The sequence below is a fragment of the Oncorhynchus kisutch genome, linkage group LG21 (genome assembly GCF_002021735.2).
Source record: "Oncorhynchus kisutch isolate 150728-3 linkage group LG21, Okis_V2, whole genome shotgun sequence".
NCBI classification, from domain to species: domain Eukaryota; kingdom Metazoa; phylum Chordata; class Actinopteri; order Salmoniformes; family Salmonidae; genus Oncorhynchus; species Oncorhynchus kisutch.
In genome coordinates, this window is record NC_034194.2 from 32,374,048 (window position 1) to 32,397,567 (window position 23,520).

Consider the following 23,520-nt stretch of genomic DNA (forward strand, 5'->3'; position numbering starts at 1 on the left):
AGGCAGTTAACCCGCTGTTCCTAGCCCGTCATTGAAAATAAGAATTTGTTCTTAACTGACTTGCCTGGTTAAATAAAGGTAAAATAAAAGATTAAAAAGAATTTAAGCTTTCTGCCCATATCAGATATGTCTTTGTCCTGGGATTTTTTTGTTGTTGCTGATCCCAGTGTAGTAAAGAACTTTTAAATGTAGGGACATCATCCTCCCTAAAACAGATGAACAAATGAATGATGTATTGACGATGATGTCCTTGAAATGTGACGTGATAATAACAATTCTGGAAATATGCGCTAAGATTTAGGCAGAATTATCAATTATATTACTGATAAAGTATTTTGTTTATCACTGGGTGCAGTGATCTAAATAGCCTTGCACAAGCCTTAGAGGCTCATAGGGCAGGAGCCTATCTCCTGTTTCTGTAGCATGAGGCAGCTTGATGTACACAACCTGGACAGGACACTAGCCTGTCACAGGGCTTAACCCCCAATCTATCAATAGCTTGGAGTGCCAAACGGAGATGCATCAGGTCCCATTTTTGGTATGACTAGGCCAGGGATTGAATTCACAACCTTCTAACCTCAGGGCGGACGCTCTAACCACAAGACCACTGAGTTGGTAGCGGAGTGGTAGTATTTTTTTACGTAAAAATATCTTAGCTGTCAATTTAAGAGTCCATTTTATCAGTGCATTTCACAGATTAAAGGCCTTTTGTAGTGTAAAATTGCTTACAATATCATATATACCCCCAACATGTAACGACAGATTCTCATCTTCGTCTGAAGAGGTGTAGCAAGGATCGGACCAAAACGCAGCGTGGTAAGTGTCCATGTTTTAATAGTATAAACTGAACACGACAGAATACAAAATAACAAAGTGAATATAAACTAAACAGTCCCGTGTGGCACAAACACTGACACAGGAAACAAACACCCACAGACCAACAGTGAAACCCAGGCTACCTAAATATGGTTCTCAATCAGGGACAACGATAAACAGCTGCCTGTGATTGGAGAACCATATCAGGCCAAACACAGAAATAGAATAAACATATAAACACAAACAGACTGCCCACCCCAACTCACGCCCTGACCATACTAAATAAAGACAAAACAAAGGAAATAAAGGTCAGAACGTGACAGTATCCCCCCCCCCCCCAAAGGTGTGGACTCCAGCCGCAAAACCTGAACCTATAGGGGAGGGTCTGGTTGGGCGTCTGTCCGCGGTGGCGGTTCTGGCGCGGGACGTGGACCCCACTTCACCATAGTTCTAGTGCGCCTCGTCGCCCGTCTCCGTGGCCTCTTTAAAGCGGCGACCCTCGCCACCGACCTTGGACTGGGGACCCTAGAAATGGGTCTCGAATAGGCGGGAGACTCAGGCAGCGCTGGAGTGAAGGACGCCTCCGGCAGCGCCTGACAGGCGGGAGACTCCAGCAGCTAAGGAGTGAAGGGCTATTCTGGCATAGCCTGGCTGACTGACGGCTCTGGCAGATCCTGGCTGACTGACGGCTCTGGCAGCTCCTGGCTGGCTGACGGCTCTGGCAGCTCCTGGCTGGCTGGCGGCTCTGGCAGCTCCTGGCTGACTGGCTGGCGGCTCTAGCAGCTCCGGACAGACGGGAGGCTCTAGCAACCCGGGACAGACGCGAGGCTCTAGCAGCTCCGGACAGACGCGAGGCTCTAGCAGCTCCGGACAGACGCGAGGCTCTAGCAGCTCCGGACAGACGGGAGACTCTAGCAGCTCCGGACAGACGCAAGGCTCTAGCAGCTCCGGACAGACGCGAGGCTCTAGCAGCTCCGGACAGACGCAAGGCTCTAGCAGCTCCGGACAGACGCGAGGCTCTAGCAGCTCCGGACAGACGCGAGGCTCTAGCAGCTCCGGACAGACGCGAGGCTCTAGCAGCTCCGGACAGACGCGAGGCTCTAGCAGCTCCGGACAGACGCGAGGCTCTAGCAGCTCCGGACAGACGCGAGGCTCTAGCAGCTCCGGACAGACGGGAGACTCTAGCAGCTCCGGACAGACGGGAGACTCTAGCAGCTCCGGACAGACGGGAGACTCTAGCAGCTCCGGACAGACGGGAGACTCTAGCAGCTAAGGAGTGAAGGGCTATTCTGGCATAGCCTGGCTGACTGACGGCTCTGGCAGATCCTGGCTGACTGACGGCTCTGTCAGCTCCTGGCTGGCTGGCGGCTCTGGCAGCTCCTGGCTGGCTGGCGGCTCTGGCAGCTCCTGGCTGGCTGGCTGGCGGCTCTAGCAGCTCCGGACAGACGGGAGGCTCTAGCAACCCGGGACAGACGCGAGGCTCTAGCAGCTCCGGACAGACGCGAGGCTCTAGCAGCTCCGGACAGACGCGAGGCTCTAGCAGCTCCGGACAGACGGGAGACTCTAGCAGCTCCGGACAGACGCAAGGCTCTAGCAGCTCCGGACAGACGCGAGGCTCTAGCAGCTCCGGACAGACGCAAGGCTCTAGCAGCTCCGGACAGACGCGAGGCTCTAGCAGCTCCGGACAGACGCGAGGCTCTAGCAGCTCCGGACAGACGCGAGGCTCTAGCAGCTCCGGACAGACGCGAGGCTCTAGCAGCTCCGGACAGACGCGAGGCTCTAGCAGCTCCGGACAGACGCGAGGCTCTAGCAGCTCCGGACAGACGGGAGACTCTAGCAGCTCCGGACAGACGGGAGACTCTAGCAGCTCCGGACAGACGGGAGACTCTAGCAGCTCCGGACAGACGGGAGACTCTAGCAGCTAAGGAGTGAAGGGCTATTCTGGCATATCCTGGCTGACTGACGGCTCTGGCAGATCCTGGCTGACTGACGGCTCTGTCAGCTCCTGGCTGGCTGGCGGCTCTGGCAGCTCCTGGCTGGCTGGCGGCTCTGGCAGCTCCTGGCTGGCTGGCTGGCGGCTCTAGCAGCTCCGGACAGACGGGAGGCTCTAGCAACCCGGGACAGACGCGAGGCTCTAGCAGCTCCGGACAGACGCGAGGCTCTAGCATCTCCGGACAGACGCGAGGCTCTAGCAGCTCCGGACAGACGGGAGACTCTAGCAGCTCCGGACAGACGCAAGGCTCTAGCAGCTCCGGACAGACGCGAGGCTCTAGCAGGTCCGGACAGACGCGAGGCTCTAGCAGCTCCGGACAGACGCGAGGCTCTAGCAGCTCCGGACAGACGCGAGGCTCTAGCAGCTCCGGACAGACGCAAGACTCTAGCAGCTCCGGACAGACGGGAGACTCTAGCAGCTCCGGACAGACAGGAGACTCTAGCAGCTCCGGACAGACGGGAGACTCTAGCAGCTCCGGACAGACGGGAGACTCTAGCAGCTCAGGACAGACGGGAGACTCTAGCAGCTCAGGACAGACGGGAGACTCTAGCAGCTCCGGACAGACGGGAGACTCTAGCAGCTCAGGACAGACGGGAGACTCTAGCAGTTCAGGACAGACGGGAGGCTCTGGCAGCGCTGGAGAGGAGGAAGGCTCTGGCAGCGCTGGACAGACGGGAGACTCTAGCAGTTCAGGACAGACGGGAGGCTCTGGCAGCGCTGGAGAGGAGGAAGGCTCTGGCAGCGCTGGACAGACGGGAGACCCTGTAGGCAGAAAACGGAGAGACAGCCTGGTCCGGGGGGCTGCCACCGGAGGGCTGGTTCGTGGAGATCACACTGGATAGACCAGACCGTGTAGGCGCACTGGAGCTTTTGAGCACCGAGCCTGCCTAACCTTACCTGGTTGTATGCTCCCCGTAGCCAGGCCAGTGTGGCGAGGTAGAATAGCCCGCACTGGGCTGTGCTGGCGAACCGGGGACACCATGCGTAAGGCTGGTGCCATGTATGCCGAGGAGACGCACTGGAGACCAGATGCGTAAAGCCAGCTCAATGCCCACTCTAGCCCGGCCGATACGAGGAGCTGGAATGTACCGCACCGGGCTATGCACATGCACTGGGGAAACTGTGCGCTCCACCGCATAACACGGTGCCTGCCCGGTCCCTCTCTCTGGTAAGCACAGGAAGTTGGCGCAGGTCTCCTACCTGGCTTTGCCACACTCCCTGTGTGCCCCCCCCAATAATTATTTTGGGGCTGACTCTCGGGCCTCCAACCGCACCGCCGTGCTGCCTCCTCATACCAGCGCCTCACTGCCTTCGCTGCCTCCAGCTCTGCTTTGGGGCCGCGATATTCCCCTGGCTGTGCCCAGGGTCCTCCCCCGTCTAGAATTTCCTCCCAAGTCCAGGAGTCTTGGGTTCGCTGCTGCTGTTGCCCGTTACCACGCCGCTTGGTCCTTTTGTGGTGGGTGTTTCTGTAACGACAGATTTCCTCCTCTTCATCTGAAGAGGTGTAGCAAGGATCAGACCAAAACGCAGCGTGGTAAGTGTCCATGTTTTAATAGTTAAACTGAACACGACAGAATACACAATAACAAAGTGAATATAAACTAAACAGTCCTGTGTGGCACAAACACTGACACAGGAAACAAACACCCACAAACCAACAGTGAAACCCAGGCTACCTAAATATGGTTCTCAATCAGGGACAATGATAAACAGCTGCCTATGATTGAGAACCATATCAGGCCAAACACAGAAATAGAAAAAACATAGAAACACAAACATTGACTGCCCACCCCAACTCACGCCCTGACCATACTAAATAAAGACAAAACAAAGGAAATAAAGGTCAGAACGTGACACAGTTATTTTTTCTGGAGAAAAAAGTAGAATCATAACAAAAAATATATCCTTAAGAAAAGTCAGACCACTGCTCTAAAGTAGAAAGGCTCTGTTTAAAGTTAATGGCTGGAAATGGCTGCCTTTAATTTATTATATATTTTTTACCTTTATTTAACTAGGCAAGTCAGTTAAGAACAAATTCTTATTTACAATGACGGCCTACCCCGGCCAAACCCAAACCCGGACGACGCTGGGCCAATTGTGTGCAGCCTGGAATCAAACCAGGGTCTGTAGTGACGCCTGAAGCACTGAGATGCAGTGCCTTAGACCGCTGTGCCACTTTGGAGCCCCGAGCCCTTTTGAGAGCTTAATCATGTTAAAACACCACAATGTTCCCTCTGATGAATGGAGGATTCTCCCTGCTCCCTCCTCTCCTCTCACTCCTCTTCTCCTTTTTCTATTCGCCTTGCCTCTCACCTCTCTCTCCCTCTCCCTGTCTCCTCTCCACTTTTCTCCTCTCCTCAGCTCTCCTCCTCCTCTTTCTCTCTCAGACTGACTACAAAGCTTAGGTCTGCATTGCAGTCCTCTGCTGGATCTCAACAATATGCTGCAGGGCTGGTATCATACACACTGAGCGTCAGACACACAATCAGAGTTGCATGCACACACACGGTACCGTTCCAATTATTCTATTCCAGTCTTTACAATGAACCCATCCTCCTATAGCTCCTCCCACCAGCCTCCTGTGTATCAAAAGTATAGCCAGCTACATGTGATATTGTCTTGAATGATTGATTAAGCTGTCTATAAGCCAGGGTTCACCTTCTAACTAATTCAAATGGGATCTCTTCTGTTTTCATTCTCTCTTTCAGTTTTTCCCGTACGGAGATGCATCAAAGTTTGCCCAGCATGCGTTCAGGACCTTTGATAAGAACGGAGACGGCACCATCGACTTCAGAGAGTTCATCTGTGCCCTGTCCATCACATCGCGAGGCAGCTTCGAACAGAAACTCAACTGGGCCTTCAACATGTACGACCTGGACGGAGACGGCAAGATCACACGGGTGGAGATGCTGGAGATCATCGAGGTAAAGTTCAGAGTTCAGCCCATAGAGATTAATCATGAATCATATGCTCAGTGGCAAATGGCACCCTATTCTGTAAAAGTAGTGCACTTTATAGGGAATAGTGTGCCATTTAGGCCATTCATGTCATATTAGTGTTGAGATATTATTCATGGAAATTAGTATCAAAAATATATATTTTTTTTCTCCAATTTATGGCCAGGGTTTACTCTTTACTAGGGCCGGGACAATACCAATATCGCAATATGTTTTCCATGGCAAAAATAAAAACATGAAGTAGACCAAACTCTTTGGTCCTTTAAAAACCTGCTGTATGTAAAACATTGTGTTTCTATGGCTTAGAAAATAAATACATGTGACTGGAGGACAACAACATAAAGATGTTTGTTTCCAACATTCGGACTGTTTTGTTTCCTTGCCAAGATACTAAGGAGTATCGTCCCGGCCCTACTCTTTACCTTCTGAATCTTTGACATTTCCTCCTCTAGCCCCAAATGCCCTCTTGTGTGCCTTGAATACTAATCAGGTTGGGTTTTTCAGAGAGTGTGTTTGACCTATAAATGTCTCTACTTAAGTAAACAATGACTGAACTATCATTTCTCCCCCTCTGTTAAGGCCATCTACAAGATGGTGGGGACTGTCATCATGATGAAGATGAACGAGGACGGCCTGACGCCCCAGCAGCGAGTGGACAAGATCTTCAGCAAGATGGACAAGAACAACGACGACCAGATATCACTGGACGAGTTCAAAGAGGCAGCAAAGAGCGACCCTTCCATTGTATTACTCCTGCAGTGTGACCTGCAGAAATAGAGGAGAGGGAGGATTGAGAACCACCACGGACTGCACAGAAGATTCATGTTCCATTCAGTTTGCAGCTATTTCCACTGAAAAAGAATATTGCTTGGACTACCTTTCAATGGATTTGCTTCTTGTGTTTGAAACACTTGTGTGCATGAGAATGTTAATTTGCTATAAAATATTTACATATACACACACACCTACTGAGACACACCCCACGAAGATACACACGCATCACCACACACTCACTACATATTCACACCACGCACAAATATATTTAGAGATATATAAATATTATTTAAATTATTTAAAATCAACTGCCAAAATGTAAAGTGTGCAATGTATTTTCCATAGATACCGTCTCAATCCACTGGCGCTTTAGCATCAGTGATGTGCTATGTTGAATTACGCTTACTACTTATTGTTCTGAGTTTACTGACACTAGCTATGTGTTTCATATATTGAGTAATGTCAACCAAACCAAATTCCTATGGTAACGTAACTGTTTCTGATAAACCATGTATCCATTCTTATAAAAGATTCGATTTGGATAGATGAAGAGATGGATTAGTAGCCTATTCATCACAAACGTTTCCTTCCAAACGTGCTTGTACTGTCGGTGAAAATAAATGTAGTTCATTTGCATGCCTTTAGGTTTCGCCTTAAAAATAATCTCCTTCATTTTGCATTCTATTAGAATAATGAAGACAAAGCCTTATTAATGAATTGCAGTTAGTTAAACATAACATATAATAATAATTTAATAGGAAAAATGATATTACCGTATAGATCCTTCTACAAGTATTGATGTATGGGATGTATTTTTTGTGTTTGGTCATGACATTCTTTTTGACTGCCGTACCTGTGGGAGCATGAAACTTGTAGATAATATTAGTTATGATGCTAAGAAATCCCTGTTGCATCTCTATTTAGGAATGAGGAGATATTGAATGTGGCATATTTAACAATGACAAAACCAATAGTCAACAAAAATATTTGTCTAAAAGAAATGAAATAAATTGAAATAAAAGCATCATTATTGTCAGGGGAATTATACCCTGTGAGTCATAACCAATGAGAGGTTGTAATATAAAAAGCTATCTGAAAATGAATCTCAGCCCTTTAACAATGAAGAGGTTTTAAGTGTATTTGGTCCAATTTGTTTTAGTCCTATGTCATCACACCATTTCTTCAATGAAGATACAGGTTGCATATCAATGTGCTGAATTCGACAAAGTTCCTGTCATGAGTTTATTAATACCACTCATAGGTGTAAAGAAAAAAATAACTAAGGCCAGTATAACATTGTGTTAAACATCGATCAGTATAACCTCATACTGTTTTGTCTCTCTCAGTTAAAAAAATGAGTGTTTAAAAACAATGTCTTAAAGGAACTAGTGAATGCCATTCCTAATGAACCAAGCCAAGAGGACTAAACCCCTTAAGCCATGTGTTTTGGTAGGCTATACAGTTTGCCCAAAGTGTACCTAACAATACGCTACTCTTTATTGTTCGAATTTTTCTACTTTTTTATTCCTCTCTCACATACCGAAGCAAACTGTACAGTAGCTTCTTCCTTTTCAGGTGCAGTGTATACTATCATCCACGCAAGACACCAGCTTGGAAATAGCCTCGGACACCTAGCCTGGTCCCAGATTGGTTTGTGCGGGCTTACAACTCCTATTGGTTATTGTAACGGCACAACATAGGAGTTGGCAAGATTGCACAAACAGATCTGGGACCAGGCTGTAAGACCCCAGCCTGACTGGATAATATTTAATAATTCCCCTGTACATATTAGTTTAAAGTAGACCCTGCTTGTATAAATCACTATTACAATTTAGTAACTAACTACCCATTTTGTTTCACATGTTATCTGCATATTTGGGAGGAGTTATGCTAATCATATTCAAATTGACCTGCAATGCCAAGACCAAATCCATCACGATTCCTCAAGAGATTAGGCTGAGTGTCATCTAAAACTTTCCATGAACATATTTGCCCAGAAATGTTTGTACAAAAAAAAACTCAGATACCAAATGTAAACAATGGCAACCATGTAAACTAAATGATTATGTTGTACATGTAGCATGTATTGTGTCCCTGATGACATGGCTGCGCTAGTCCTTGTGTTGTGATTTAAACTAATAAAATAACTCTATGGGCTGTTTTCTGAAGGTGTGAATTAGATTGCACAAAATGAAACTATACTAGATTGAGTTGAGGGGGGGTTGTGATAGTATGCAGTACTGCAGATAAAACCAATCTGTATAGTTGTGTTCATATTAGAATAAGCAGGCAAACCAACGGTAGAGATTGTCTTCTTGAGGATGTCTTGGGTATAGATCTACCACAATCGAGAACATCTCCACTCTAAATGCGAGTTGAACTGGCCCAGTGACAAATATGGTCTTGGCCATTATACAAAGCTATGTGAAAGGAAAGCAGGCTGACTAAACTGTGTAATACTGACTGAAAAGAGCCCTGGTTGAGGATAGTGTGAAAGACCCTGTGCATTGCGTATGTAGAATTACAATAGAGCTGCTGGCAGTCGTGTGTGCCTGTCTAGGAGTGACCTATGCCTCTACTTTGACCTGGGCTGGAACCTACCTACCTACCTACTACTGTTGACCTTTATAGGTTCAGGAAGAGGACAGTGCTATGACAGAAGTGCATTCATGCAAGACGTATGGCCAGCATCTTTTAAACAAGGACCACTTATTTTACAGAAAATACCAATTTATTTGACAGAATCTAAAAACGCAAGTGAATCTGTATGAATATGTTTACATCAAACTGCAGAAGATTTTTTCCACAGAGATTGTATGTGTTCAAAATGCACACCAAAGAGACATACCAAAACTGAAATTAAACAAAAAGACTGTCAAAGCCTGTAAAATGCACCCCCCCCCCAAAATGCACCCTAATATACTTGATAACCAAGATAGTACCCAATTACAAAACATAAATCAGTTAACTTTAGCAATTGGACAAATTAAGATGTACAAATTATTTAGAATTGAAAAGCAAATTAAAATAAAAAGCATTTCAGGAGACAAGAGTCCTACAAGCAAACATTATTGGCTTACAACAAGCAAGAGGCGAATTTGTACAGATGTCTAAATGCACATTCTGTGCCAAAGGGGGAAGAGGGGAGACTATTTTGGGGGATCTGTGTTTATGCCATATTTCTCCTTCAGAAGCTTCAGCTGCTCCTCTTTCTTCTTGGTGTCCATCTTCTGGAAAGCCTGTGAGAAACAGTTGGATGAAAATCATTATGCATGTTTAAGTGCAAAACACTGTTTACATGTGACACCCAGACACAGGCCGAACTGTCAGAAAGAAAATAACATATTGATTACAACATTTACCTCACATTAGTGCCTTAAAAGTTAGTCAGTGATGAACAAAGTACACAAAAATCAGGCTGACTTCCGCAACAACTAAGAGTGCGAAGCGCAAGGCTAAACTTCTTCGCCGTTTTGGTCTAGCAGCTATCACACGTTGCAGCAGAGTGAGGCACATCAGTGTACATGTGCAGATCCTCTGAGTCGTCTTGCGTCACGCTCGTCTGCGATATCTGTGGTTCATCCAGTTGCTCGCAGCAGCATAATATTGCAGACTCTCAGTTTAATAAAAAGAAGCAGTTTTGACTCTTCCTCCAGACACCTACAAATGTAATGTACCAGCATTGACTAATGCCAACACCAGGGCTCAACCCTGTTCGTGGAGAGTTCCCCTCAAGTATGTTTTCGCTGTAACCACAGCTGTATCTAACCTGACTCAACTTATCAACCAGATAATTATTACAACCAGCTGCGCTCAATTAGGGTTGAAGTGAAAACCTACAGGACAGTAGCTCTCCAGGAAGAGGGTTGGAGTGAAAACCAACAGGACGGTAGCTCTCCAGGAACAGGGTTGGAGAGCCCTGGCCTACAATGTTTGTTCAGTATGGTATTTTTTCCATATGCAAAACTATGAAAGTTACTAGCCCTGTTGAGAAAATATATCAACAATGGTTAGAGGAGACTTTGTCAGGTCCTTGATTGATGAGATTATAGGCCTACATACCCTGTTTGCATTGTAGTATAAAACTACAAGATATCTGTTGCAGACGTTGAATCCAGAAAGGTGATCGCAGGCGTTCTTGGCATCAAAGATGTCCTCGTAGACCACATAAGCTGTCCCTCTTGATTCCGGTGTGTTTCCACTGAAAGACAGTACATAAGAATACATACATTTAGACAAGACAATGATGAGACATTGTGGTTGAATACCTGCCACAGTTCTGCAGACTAGCCTACACACAAGGAGATGATACATGAACTAGCAAACAGCAGGGACCTGAGGACACCATCCAACCTGGAACTGAGCTCCCAGGCTTGAAAGGACAGACCAGATACAAATTAAATTAGCACTAAGGTGTAAAGTAAAAGGGCTTTTGACCCAACAAGTGTCAGGAGTCTTTGAAGCGCCCTCTGAAGCACCTGCCTACTGTTCAAAGACCATTCACTGGCATTTTCTACAAGAAATCTGCCTCCAGAAATAAAAGCTTCTCCCATGTGGGTGTGACACCTGCTCCCGTTGCCTGCTGCACTACTGCTTGGATTCCACCTGGCAATCTGTTCAGTCTGCCCTGGCCTGTCTCCCCCTGTCTGGTACAGACTCACCCCTCTCTCCCGAGCTTTCGCTCGCCCCCAGCACACAAGCACTGTTGGGGCGAGTGACTCTGAACTTACAATGGCTAGCCCCAAGTCGTTATATATATATATATATAAAAAAATCTTGTGCATTTTGCCTCATGAACCCTGCATACTTTGTTGACTACAAACTTTCTATGTAACTCTATTGGTTACATAGACTTTTGGCCTCCCATCCTATTCTAACCATCTCTCGCTGGCTTTGTATTCATGTTACCTGATGAAATTGCTGTACAATATGATCTTGTTGCCATCTGATGCACATTCAGATGTCAAATCAACACTGCAGAGCTCTCCCTGTCCTCTGCCGTGCCTTGATTGTATTACTGCTGATGATATCTGGAAATGTGCATGTACACCCTGGCCCATCTACTGTTGCTAGCCCCAATTCTGACTTGTGCTCTGATATCTGCTTCACTGATTTCTGCTCTCGAAAAAACATGGGTTTTCTGCATGTTAACACTAGAAGCTTATTATCTAAAATGGATCCATTGAAAGTGTGGATTCAAAGCTCCAATCCAGATGTGTTGGTCATTACTGAGACGTGTTTAAGGAAGAGTGTTTTGAATACTGATGTTAACCTTTCTGGCTATAACCTTTTTCAGCAAGACAGATCTTCCAAAGGTGGGGGAGTGGCAATCTTTACCAAGGATGACCTTCAGTGCTCGGTTGTCTCCACCAAGTCTGTCTCCAAACAATTTGATTTGCTGGTTTTAAGAATTAAACTTTCAAATAGCTCTTTGTTGACTGTTGCTGGGTGCTATCGTCTTCCATCAGCACCTGCCTGTATCCTACCTGCCCTAATCTCTCTCCTGGCCCCTTACACAAAGTCTGAATTTGTCCTGCTAGGTGACCTAAACTAGGACATGCTTAAACCACCTGACCAAGTCCTAAAGCAATGGCACTCCCTAAATCTTTCTCAGATTATCACCAATCCCACAAGGTATGACTCCAAACACCCAGAAAAGGCTACCCTCCTCGATGTTATCCTCACAAATAATCCTGATTAGGTATCAGTCTGGTGTTTTCTGTAATGACCTTAGTGACTACTGTTTTACAGCCTGTGTTCGTAATGGCTGCTCAGTGAAACAACCTGTCCTGATTTGTCATAGATGCTTGCTAAAAAACAAATGAGCAAGCCTTCCTTCATGACCTGGCCTCTAAAATGGTAAAGAATCAGCTTGATCACCTCTGTTGAAGATGCGTGGACCTTTTTTTATATTTTTGGTGGTATTGTTAACAAACACACCCCCATAAAAAAAAGAGAGAGAAAAAAAAAAAACTGGTTCAGCCCCTGGTTCGACCGTGATCTTTGAGTTACTCCACCTCAAGATTGCATTTGGCGAAAGGCTCGGCACACACACTCAGGCTGACTGGCTATCGTTCAGGCAATTGAGAAATAAGTTCACTCAGGCTATCCGGAAGGCCAAAGTTAGTTACTTTAAGGAGTTCTCTCCTTGTTGGTCTAACCCCAATAAGTTCTAGAAAACAGTTAAAGACCTGGAGAATTAAACCCTCCTCCTCACAGCTGCCCATATGTCCCTTAAAGTTGATGTGGTTGTTACTGACAAGAAGCACATGGCTGAGCTCTTTAATCACCACTTCATTAAGTCAAATAGAAATCCTGACTCAGCCATGCCTCCTTGCCAATCCAACATTTCCTCATCTCACACCCCTCCTAATGCGACTATCCCCAATGCTTCTCCCTCTTTTCCCCCTGCCCCGCTACAACATTTCTCCCTGCAGGCAGTCACTGGGTAAGAGCTCCTAAAGAAGCTCCTTAAACTTGACCCCCAAAAACAATCTAGGATCTAGGATGGTTTAGACCCTTTCTTCTTTAAGGTTGATGAACGTATCATGTCAAACGCCTGTCTGTCCTTTCTGGGGAGTTTCCCATTGCTTGGAAGGCAGCCACAGTTTGTCCTTTATTTAAAGGGGAGATCAAGCTGATCCTAACTGTTATAGACCCATTTATCTTTTGCCCCGTTTATCAAAAGTGTTGGATTTTTTTTCTTCAAAAATCAACTGACTGGCTTCCTTGATGTCTATAGTATTCTCTTGGGTATGCAATATGGTTTCCGCTCAGGTTATGGATGTGTCACTGCAACCTTAATAAATGTCCTTAATGATGTCACCATTGCCCTTGATACTAAGCAACATTGTGCTGCTATTTCTATTGACTTGGCCAAAGCTTTTGATATGGTAGACCATTCTATTCTTGTGGGCCGACTAAGGAGTATTGGTGTCTCTGAGGTGTCTTTGGCCTGGTTTGCTAACTACCTCTCTCAAAGAGTGCAGTGTATAAAGTCGGAAAATCTGCTGTCTCAGCCACTGCCTGTCACCAAGGGAGTACTCCAAGGCTCAATCCTTGGCCCCACGCTCCTCTCAATTTACATCAACATAGCTCAGGCAGTAGGAAGCTCTCCTCCATTTATATGCAGATGATAGTCTTATACTCAGCTGGCTCCTCCCCGGGTTTTGTGTTAAATGCTCTACAACAAAGCTTACTTAGTGTCCAACAAGCTTTCTCTACCCTTAGAATGTCTTAGGGCTGAAATCCCGTTAACAGGATCGATATGACAACAGCCAGTGAAAGTGCAGGGCACCAAATTCAAAACAGAAATCTCATAATTAAAATTCCTCAAACATACAAGTATCTTATACCATTTTAAAGGTAATCTTGTTGTTAATCCCACCACAGTGTCCGATTTCAAATAGGCGTTTACAGCGAAAGCACCACAAACGATTATGTTAGGTCAGAGCCAAGCCACAGAAAAACACAGCCATTTTTCCAGCCAAAGAGAGGAGTCACAAAAAGCAGAAAGAGATTAAATGAATCACTAACCTTTGATGATCTTCATCAGATGACACTCATGGGACTTCATGTTACACAACACATGTATGTTTTGTTTGATAAAGTTCATATTTATATAAAAAAATCTCAGTATACATTGTCGCGTTACGTTCACTAGTTCCAAAAACATCTGGTTATTTTGCAGAGAGCCACATTAATTTACAGAAATACTCATTATAAATGTTGATGAAAATACAAGTGTTATGCATGGAACTTTAGATGTACTTCTCCTTAATGCAACCGCTGTTTCAGATTTCAAATAAGATTTACGGAAAAAGCAAACCATGCAATAATCTGAGTATGGTGCTAGAGATCAAATACATATATCCGCCATGTTGGAGTCAACAGAAGTCAGAAATAACATTATAAATATTCACTTACCTTTGATGATCTTCATCAGAATGCATCACCAGGAATCCCAGTTCGACAACAAATGTTTGATTTGTTTGATAATGTCCATAATTTATGTCCAAATGATTACTTTTGTTAGCGTGTTTGGTAAACAAATCAAAACTCACGAAGCGCGTTCACTAGTTGCAAACAAAATGTCAAAAAGTTCCATTACAGTCTGTAGAAACTTGTCAAACGATGTATGGAATCAATCTTTAGGGTGTTTTTAACATCTTCAATAACATTCCAACCGGAGAATTCCTTTGTCTTCAGAAAAGCAAAGGAACGGGAGATACCTCATGTGAAATGCGCGTGACTGCTGGCAGACCTCTGACTCATTCCCCTCTCATTCAGCCCCCCTTTATAGTAGAAGCATCAAACAAGTTTCTGAAGACGGTTGACATCTAGTGGAAGCCTTAGGAAGAGCAACATGACAAATATCCCAGTGTATCTTCGATAGAGGCAGAGTTGAAAATCGACCAACCTTAGATTTCCCACTGCCTGGTTGGATTTTTTCTCAGGTTTTCCCCTGCCATATGAGTTCTGTTATACTCACAGACATCATTCAAACAGTTTTAGAAACTTCAGAGTGTTTTCTATCCAAATATACTAATTATATTCATATATTAGCAACTGGGACTGAGGAGCAGGCAGTTTACTCTGGGCACCTTATTCATCCAAGCTACTCAATACTGCCCCCCAGCCATAAGAAGTTCTTGACCACCTCCAAAACAAAGGTCATGTGGTTTGGTAAAAAGAATGCCCCTCTCCCCTTACTACATCTGAGGGTTCAGAGCTTGAGGTAGTCACTGCATACAAGTACTTGGGAGTATGGCCAGACGGTACACTGTCCTTCTCTCAGCACATATCAAAGCTACAGGCTAAAGTTAAATCTAGACTTGAAAGAGGAGCGTATTTCGCTCACCCCAGATGCCAAACTAACCCTGATTCAGATGGCCATCCTACACATGCTAGATTACAGAGATATAATTTATAGATCGGCAGGTAAGGGTGCTCTCGAGCGGCAAGATGTTCTTTAACATTAGGCCATCAGATTTGCCACCAATGCTCCTTATAGGACATATCACTGCACTCTATACTCTTCTGTAAACTGGTCATCTCTGTATACCAGTCGCAAGACTCATTCTCTCATTCTCCACATTCAACACCCATTCTGCCAGTCACATTCCGATATCATAACCGCCATCGATAAGAGACATTACTATGCAGCTGTATTCATCTTTTACCTTCTGCACAGCCAGCCATTTTTTTTAACCTGGATAATACTCGCCAGTCTAGCTTCCCTGCCCCATCCACCGCTGCCCCCTGGACACTGATCACTTGGCTACATAGCTGATGCATGCTGGACTGTCCATTAATGCTTGTTTATGTTTATCTGTCGGCCCCAGCCGCACTCAGGCTCTGTGTGTAGTTAATCCGACCCTCCCTGCCTAGTCAACGCCATTTTACCTGCTGTTGTTGTGCTAGCTGATTAGCTGTTGTTGTCTCACCTACTGTTTTAGCTACTGTTTTAGCTAGCTCTCCCAATTCAACACCTGTGATTACTGTATGCCTCGCTGTATGTCTTTCTCAAATGTCAATATGCCTTGTATACTGTTGTTCAGGTTAGTTATCATTGTTTTAGTTTACAATGGAGCCATTAGTTCCACTCTTCATAACCCTGATACCTCCTTTGTCCCACCTCCCACACATGCGGTGACCTCACCCATTACAACCAGCAGGTCCAGTGATACAACAATCTCTCATCATCTCCCAGTGCCTGGGCTTACCTCCGCTGTACCCGCACCCCACCATACCCCTGTCTGCGCATTATGCCCTGAATATATTCTACCATGCCCAGAAATCTGCTCCTTTTATTCTCTGTCCCCAACGTTCTAGGCGACCAGTTTTGATAGCCTTTAGCCGCACCCTCATTCTACTCCTCCTCTGTTCCGCGGGTGATGTGGAGGTAAACACAGGCCCTGCATGTCCCCAGGCACCCTCATTTGTTGACTTCAGTGATCGAAAAAGCCTTGGTTTCATGCATGTCAACATCAGAAGCCTCCTCCCCAAGTTTGTTTTCCTCACTGCTTTAGCACACTCTGCTAACCCTGATGTCCTTGCCGTGTCTGAATCCTGGCTCAGGAAGGCCACCAAAAATTCTGAGATTTCCATACCCAACTAGAACATTTTCCGTCAAGATAGAACTGCCAAAGGGGGAGGAGTTGCAGTCTACTGCAGAGATATGACATTACTTTGCAGGCTACTTTCCAGGTCCATACCCAAACAGTTCGAACTACTAATTTTGAAAATTACTCTCTCCAGAAATAAGTCTCTCACTGTTGCCGCCTGCTACCGACCCCCCTCAGCTCCCAGCTGTGCCCTGGACACCATTTGTGAATTGATCGCCCCCCATCTAGCTTCAGAGTTTGTTCTGTTAGGTGACCTAAACTGGGATATGCTTAACACCACGGCAGTCCTACAATCTAAGCTAGATGCCCTCAATCTCACACAAATCATCAAGGAACCCACCAGGTACAACCCTAAATCTGTAAACAAGGGCACCCTCATAGACGTCATCCTGACCAACTGGCCCTCCAAATACACCTCCGCTGTCTTCAACCAGGATCTCAGCGATCACTGCCTCATTGCCTGTATCCGCTACGGAGATGCAGTCAAACGACCACCCCTCATCACTGTCAAACGCTCCCTAAAACACTTCTGTGAGCAGGCCTTTCTAAATCGACCTGGCCCGGGTATCCTGGAAGGACATTGACCTCATCCCGTCAGTTGAGGATGCCTGGTCATTCTTTAAAAGTAACTTCCTCACCATTTTAGATAAGCATGCTCCGTTCAAAAAATGCAGAACTAAGAACAGATATAGCCCTTGGTTCACTCCAGACCTGACTGCCCTCGACCAGCACAAAAACATCCTGTGGCGGACTGCAATAGCATCGTATAGTCACCGCGATATGCAACTGTTCAGGGAAGTCAGGAACCAATACACGCAGTCAGTCAGGAAAGCTAAGGCCAGCTTCTTCAGGCAGAAATTTGCATCCTGTAGCTCCAACTCCAAAAAGTTCTGGGACACTGTGAAGTCCATGGAGAACAAGAGCACCTCCTCCCAGCTGCCCACTGCACTGAGGCTAGGTAACACGGTCACCACCGATAAATCCATGATAATCGAAAACTTCAACAAGCATTTCTCAACGGCTGGCCATGCCTTCCGCCTGGCTACTCCAACCTCGGCCAACAGCTCTGCCCCCCCCCCCGCAGCTACTCGCTCAAGCCTCTCCTTTACCCAAATAGCAGATGTTCTGAAAGAGCTGCAAAACCTGGACCCGTACAAATCAGCTGGGCAATCTGGACCCTCTATTTCTGAAACTATCCGCCGCCATTGTCGCAATCCCTATTACCAGCCTGTTCAACCTCTCTTTCATATCGTCTGAGATCCCCAAGGATTGGAAAGCTGCCGCAGTCATCCCCCTCTTCAAAGGGGGAGACACCCTGGACCCAAACTGTTACAGACCTATATCAATCCTGCCCTGCCTATCTAAGGTCTTCGAAAGCCAAGTCAACAAACAGGTCACTGACCATCTCGAATCCCACTGTACCTTCTCCGCTGTGCAATCTGGTTTCCGAGCCGGTCACGGGTGCACCTCAGCCACGCTCAAGGTACTAAACGATATCATAACTGCCATCGATAAAAGACAGTACTGTGCAACCGCCTTTATCGACCATGCCAAGGCTTTCGACTCTGTCAATCACCATATTCTTATCGGCAGACTCCGTAGCCTCGGTTTTTCGGATGACTGCCTTGCCTGGTTCACCAACTACTTTGCAGACAGAGTTCAGTGTGTCAAATCGGAGGGCATGCTGTCCGGTCCTCTGGCAGTCTCTATGGGGGTGCCACAGGGTTCAATCCTCGGGCCGACTCTTTTCTCTGTATATATCAATGATGTTGCTCTTGCTGCGGGCGATTCCCTGATCCACCTCTACGCAGACGACACCATTCTATATACTTCCGGCCCGTCCTTGGACACTGTGCTATCTAACCTCCAAACGAGCTTCAATGCCATACAACACTCCTTCCGTGGCCTCCAACTGCTCTTAAACCAAATGCATGCTTTTCAACCGTTCGCTGCCTGCACCCGCACGCCTGACCAGCATCACCACCCTGGATGGTTCCGACCTTGAATATGTGGACATCTATAAGTACCTAGGTGTCTGGCTAGACTGTAAACTACCCTTCCAGACTCATATCAAACATCTCCAATCTAAAATCAAATCTAGAGTCGGTTTTCTATTCCGCAACAAAGCCTCCTTCACTCACGCCGCCAAACTTACCCTAGTAAAACAGACTATCCTACCGATCCTCGACTTCGGCGATGTCATCTACAAAATTGCTTCCAACACTCTACTCAGCAAACTGGATGCAGTTTATCACAGTGCCATCCGTTTTGTCACTAAAGCACCTTATACCACCCACCACTGCGACCTGTATGCTCTAGTCGGCTGGCCCTCGCTACATATTCGTCGACAGACCCACTGGCTCCAGGTCATCTACAAGTCCACAGCTCACAGATCACTGCACCTGTTCATAGCCCATCTGTATACAACCCACCTATCTACCCCATTCCCATACTGCATGTATTTATTTTGCTCCGTTTGCAGCACAGTATTTCTACTTGCACATCTACCATTCCAGTGTTTAATTGCCATATTGTAATTATTTCACCACAATGGCCTATTTATTGCCTTAACTCCCTTATTTGACCTTATTTGCACTCACTGTATATAGACTGTTTTCTACTGTATTATTGACTGTATGTTTTGTTCATTCCATGTGTAACTCTGTTGTTGTATGTGTCGAACTGCTATGCTTTATCTTGGCACGGTCGCAGTTGCAAATGAGAACTTGTTCTCAATTAGCTTACCTGGTTAAATAAAGGTGAAATAAAAATAAAGGTCCCCAAAGCCCACACATCCCTGGGTCCCTCCTCTTTTCAGTTCACTGCAGCTAGTGACTGGAACGAGCTGCAACAAACACTCAAACTGGACAGTTTTATCTCAATCTCTTCATTGAATGACTCAATCATGGACACTCTTACTGACAGTTGTGGCTGCTTTGTATGATGTATTGTTGTCTCGATCTTCTTGACCTTTATGCTGTTGACTTTGCCCAATAATGTTGCTACCATGTTGTGTTGCTACCATGTTGTTTTGCTACCATGCTGTGTTGTCATGTGTTGCTGCCTTGTTATGTTGTCGTCTTTAGGTCTCTCTTTATGTAATGTCTCTCTCTTGTCGTGATGCGTGTTTTGTCCTATATTTATATTGAATTTATGTTTTAAATCCCAGGCCCCCGTCCACACAGGAGGCCTTTTACCTTATGGTAGGCCGTCATTGTAAATAAGAATTTGTTCTTAACTGACTTGCCTAGTTAAATCAAATAAACTATGTAAACTACATCACCAATGGTATATCTGAGCATTCCATCCAGATCAACAATCTTCCACTTACGTTCGAATCTGCCGTATTGGTCCATACTTTCCAAAGATGTCGTACATTTCCTCAGCTGTGATCTTGTATGGTAGATTTCTAATGTAGAGTATTCTGTTGACTTCAGGTGGTAATCGAATCTGCATAGAAAACAGCATTTGCAACTGATACGCTCAATTTACTTATCTAAATAACGTAAAATGAGTATAAACTGTGACAAGTTGCGTAAACAGTAACGTTTCATGATCAAGCTAACTAAGTGATGCTAGTTACGCAGTTTAAAGCAAGTTAGATAGCTAACTTGAGTGAAAATAATTAATGTTAGATAACATTAACATTTCCCCCACAAAAAAAAGCGTTTTAGTTGAATGGTGTTTGATATTTACGTCTTAATAAAATGGCTAACGATAAAGCATAGCTTGTACATGTGTGAAATAGGACAAATACAAGCACCCATCAAATTATTATTAAATCGATCAAGCCAATCGCCTCTTTATCTTAGAGTTACAGTGTCTAGTTAGCGAGCTAGCTTCGTTAGCCACCCAACTACCACGCTAACTATAAACTAAACCCGACGAGGTTGATTAGCTATAGGTATCATTTGAATCCAAAAACATGATACATGCCAACTTACATTAGCTCGTTTAGCTGCTTGCATAGCCATGGTTGTATATTTCGTGTACAAAATGTGCTAAGAAAAATATATTCGACAACACACGAACGCAGATATTTTTTTAACGTATTTCCGATTCTAGACAATAGAGTTCCGGTTACGTCTTTAAGGATCAAGTGCTATTTAAATTAAATTATATTTCCGTCAGTAAAGTTTTCATAGACTGTATTTCTAAATCTTCATTTGATATTTATCATCAATACTTTTTTACATTTAGATGTATTATTCATCCTCTGTGTTTGATGACTTAGTGATCCTGAGACCTGTGTTTGATGATTTACAGCGGCAGAATACCTGACCACTGTGACTGACCAAAAATTAAGGAAAGCTTTGACTATGTACAGACTCAGTGAGCATAGCCTTGCTATTGAGAAAGGCCGCTGTAGGCAGACATGGCTCTCAAGAGAAGACAGGCTATGTGCTCACTGCCCACAAAATGAGGTGGAAATTGAGCTGCACTTCCTAACCTCCTGCCCAATGTATGACCATATTAGAGAGCCATATTTCCCTCAGATTACACAGATCCACAAAGAATTCGAAAACAAATCCAATTTTGAAAAACTCCCATATCTACTGGGTAAAATTCCACAGTGTGCCATCACAGCAGCAAGATTTGTGACCTGTTGCCACGAGAAAAGGGCAACCAGTGAAGAACAAACACCATTGTAAATACAACCCATATTTATGCTTATTTATTTTATCTTGTGTCCTTTAACCATTTGTACATTGCTAAAACACTGTATATATATATATAATATGACATTTGTAATGTCTTTACTGTTTTGAAACTTCTGTATATGTAATGTTTACTGTTCATTTTTGTTGTTTTTCACTTTATATATTCACTTTGTATGTTGTCTACCTCACTTGCTTTGGCAATGTTAACACATGTTTCCCATGCCAATAAAGCCCTTGAATTGAATTGAATTGATTTAGTGGTCGTATGACGATCCTACCACCTGGTTTTGGCATAAAAACTACCCTTCTTGGCAGAGGCATACACTGCACTCATGTGAAAAGTGAATTGAATTGTAGCAATCTTTTTTTAACCTTTATTTAACTAGGAAAGTCAGTTAAAAACAAATTATTATTATAATGATGGCCTACCAAAAGACAAAAGGCCTCCTGTGGGAACGGGGGCTGGGATTAGAAATAAAAAATAAAATAAAAATATAGGAACACACATCACGACAAGAGAGACCTAAAACAACAACATAGTATGGTAGCAGCACAAAACATGGTACAAATATTATTGGGCACAGACAACAGCAAGAAGGTAGAGACAACAATACATCACATGAAGCAGCCACAACTGTCAGTAACTGTTCTGGATTGAGTCATTGATTGATATCTTCTTCTTCTATGAGGTTTAACGGCGGTTGGCATCCAATTTGTTGCATTACCGCCACCTACTAGACTGGAGTACAACTCCATTTTACTTTACTTGAAAAATAAAAATGGACTATATAAATACCCTACCATCTAACACTATACACACCAATTTCAAAATTATATAAAATAAAATGAACACCCCCCTACTCCACTAATTAAATGTATTTATTCCTACCTCATGCCATCACCCTGAAAGGATGAGACATCACCACTTAACACATCCTGTAACTCTTCTGATGTCAAGTCTCGCACACCCAATTACCTCTCTGCAGCTGCCACCACAACCTCAATTTTCTGAGACTTCCGATCCATCCCTGCAGTACAATTAATAACCATTTTTATAAATGCTAAAAATCCAATCTTACTGAAAGGTATTTAACTTTTTGGCCTGTCCCTCTGTACTGGTATATCTTTACTACTCTCACCACTCCTTTTTGGCCTGTCCCTCTGTACTGGTATATCTTTACTACTCTCACCACTGCTCCCCCTTAACCCATCTTCCTCTACTTTCTTCACTGCCTCAGCATATGGCATCTTCTGCTCTACTCTAACCCTGGAAACCTCAACCTGCCTCTCTCACATGGAACTTTTCTGATTCCCAACTCAATGGGCACCCCTACAATTAACACATTCCACTACTTTCCTCAATACTACACATTCCTTTGTCTCATGCCCTTCTGCACATTTCTCCCACCTTGGACCCTCCCTCCTACACACTGCTGCCACATGTCCATAAGCTTGACACCTGTAATGTCTTAATATATTCGGCACATACACTCGTACATGATAACTTATATATCCTAACTTCACTTTGTCAGGCAAAGACTCAACTTCTAAACTCAAAAGAACAGACAATGACTCTTCTGTTTCCCCACTCTCACCACCCTGTCTGTGTCGCATCAAACAACAGGCGTCACATACACCGGGAATCTTTGCCCTCAGCTGGTCAACGTTTATATCTACTGCTACCCCAGTTATCACTCCTTTCATTGGTGACTTTTTCTTTAGAATGAAACACTTCACTTTACTTACCCGTATTCATTTTACTTTGAGTGCATTCTTCCTCTGCCCATCAGAAACACAAACAATTATCACTAGACCACTTCTAGTTACCCTCACCGATTTCACCCACCGTGAAACCACAAATGGATCAGCCAAAAGGCAAGAGTCCACTTTTCTCATAAACTTCACTCCTATTGTCAAAGACTCTTCTTCATCCTGATCCTCGGTGCATACCTCGGTCTCCGATGACTTTACCGCACCTACCACCTTCGATACTTCACCATCATTCTCTTCCGTTTCTCCTCCTGTCTTCAGCTCCCTCTGCTTACACTTTCTACCATTCTTCTTTGACAAACCATCTCCCGTTTTCCGACCATTTTTATCTGACTCAAACTCTTTGAATGATCTCCCAATGTATTACACTATGTAATACACTCCCACAATATTGCTTTCACCTATTCAGATCAACTTTGGAG

At 44.7% G+C, this 23,520-nt stretch overlaps 2 protein-coding genes across 2 annotated transcripts in view; one reads left to right on the forward strand and one right to left on the reverse strand.

Moving 5' to 3' along the window:
• LOC109866757 (visinin-like protein 1) overlaps positions 1–8,697 on the forward strand; it is a 38,127-nt gene extending 29,430 nt beyond the window's left edge. Inside the window, exons 3-4 of the mRNA XM_020455595.2 lie at positions 5,518–5,733; positions 6,346–8,697. Of these exons, the coding sequence (XP_020311184.1) occupies positions 5,518–5,733; positions 6,346–6,543 (414 nt within the window). The 3' untranslated portion in view covers positions 6,544–8,697. The remainder of the gene's footprint in view (positions 1–5,517; positions 5,734–6,345) is intronic.
• Positions 8,698–9,249: 552 nt separating this feature from the next.
• LOC109866642 (splicing factor 3B subunit 6) lies at positions 9,250–20,744 on the reverse strand. The gene is made up of 4 exons (XM_020455418.2): positions 20,612–20,744; positions 19,999–20,117; positions 10,603–10,741; positions 9,250–9,779 (listed from the first exon to the last, which is right to left on the reverse strand). The coding sequence occupies exons 1-4, from the start codon at positions 20,639–20,641 to the stop codon at positions 9,690–9,692; spliced, it is 378 nt and encodes a 125-aa protein (XP_020311007.1). The 5' UTR covers positions 20,642–20,744; the 3' UTR covers positions 9,250–9,689.
• Between the last annotated feature and the right edge of the window lie 2,776 nt (positions 20,745–23,520).

Coding starts and splice junctions, on each gene's coding strand:
- LOC109866642 (XM_020455418.2), bottom strand. CDS start 20,641: ATGGCTATGCAAGCAGCTAAACGAGCTAAT. Junction 20,118..20,611: donor AAGCAGCTAAACGAGCTAAT/GTAAGTTGGCAT, acceptor TTTTCTATGCAG/ATTCGATTACCACCTGAAGT. Junction 10,742..19,998: donor CCAATACGGCAGATTCGAAC/GTAAGTGGAAGA, acceptor ACTGTCTTTCAG/TGGAAACACACCGGAATCAA.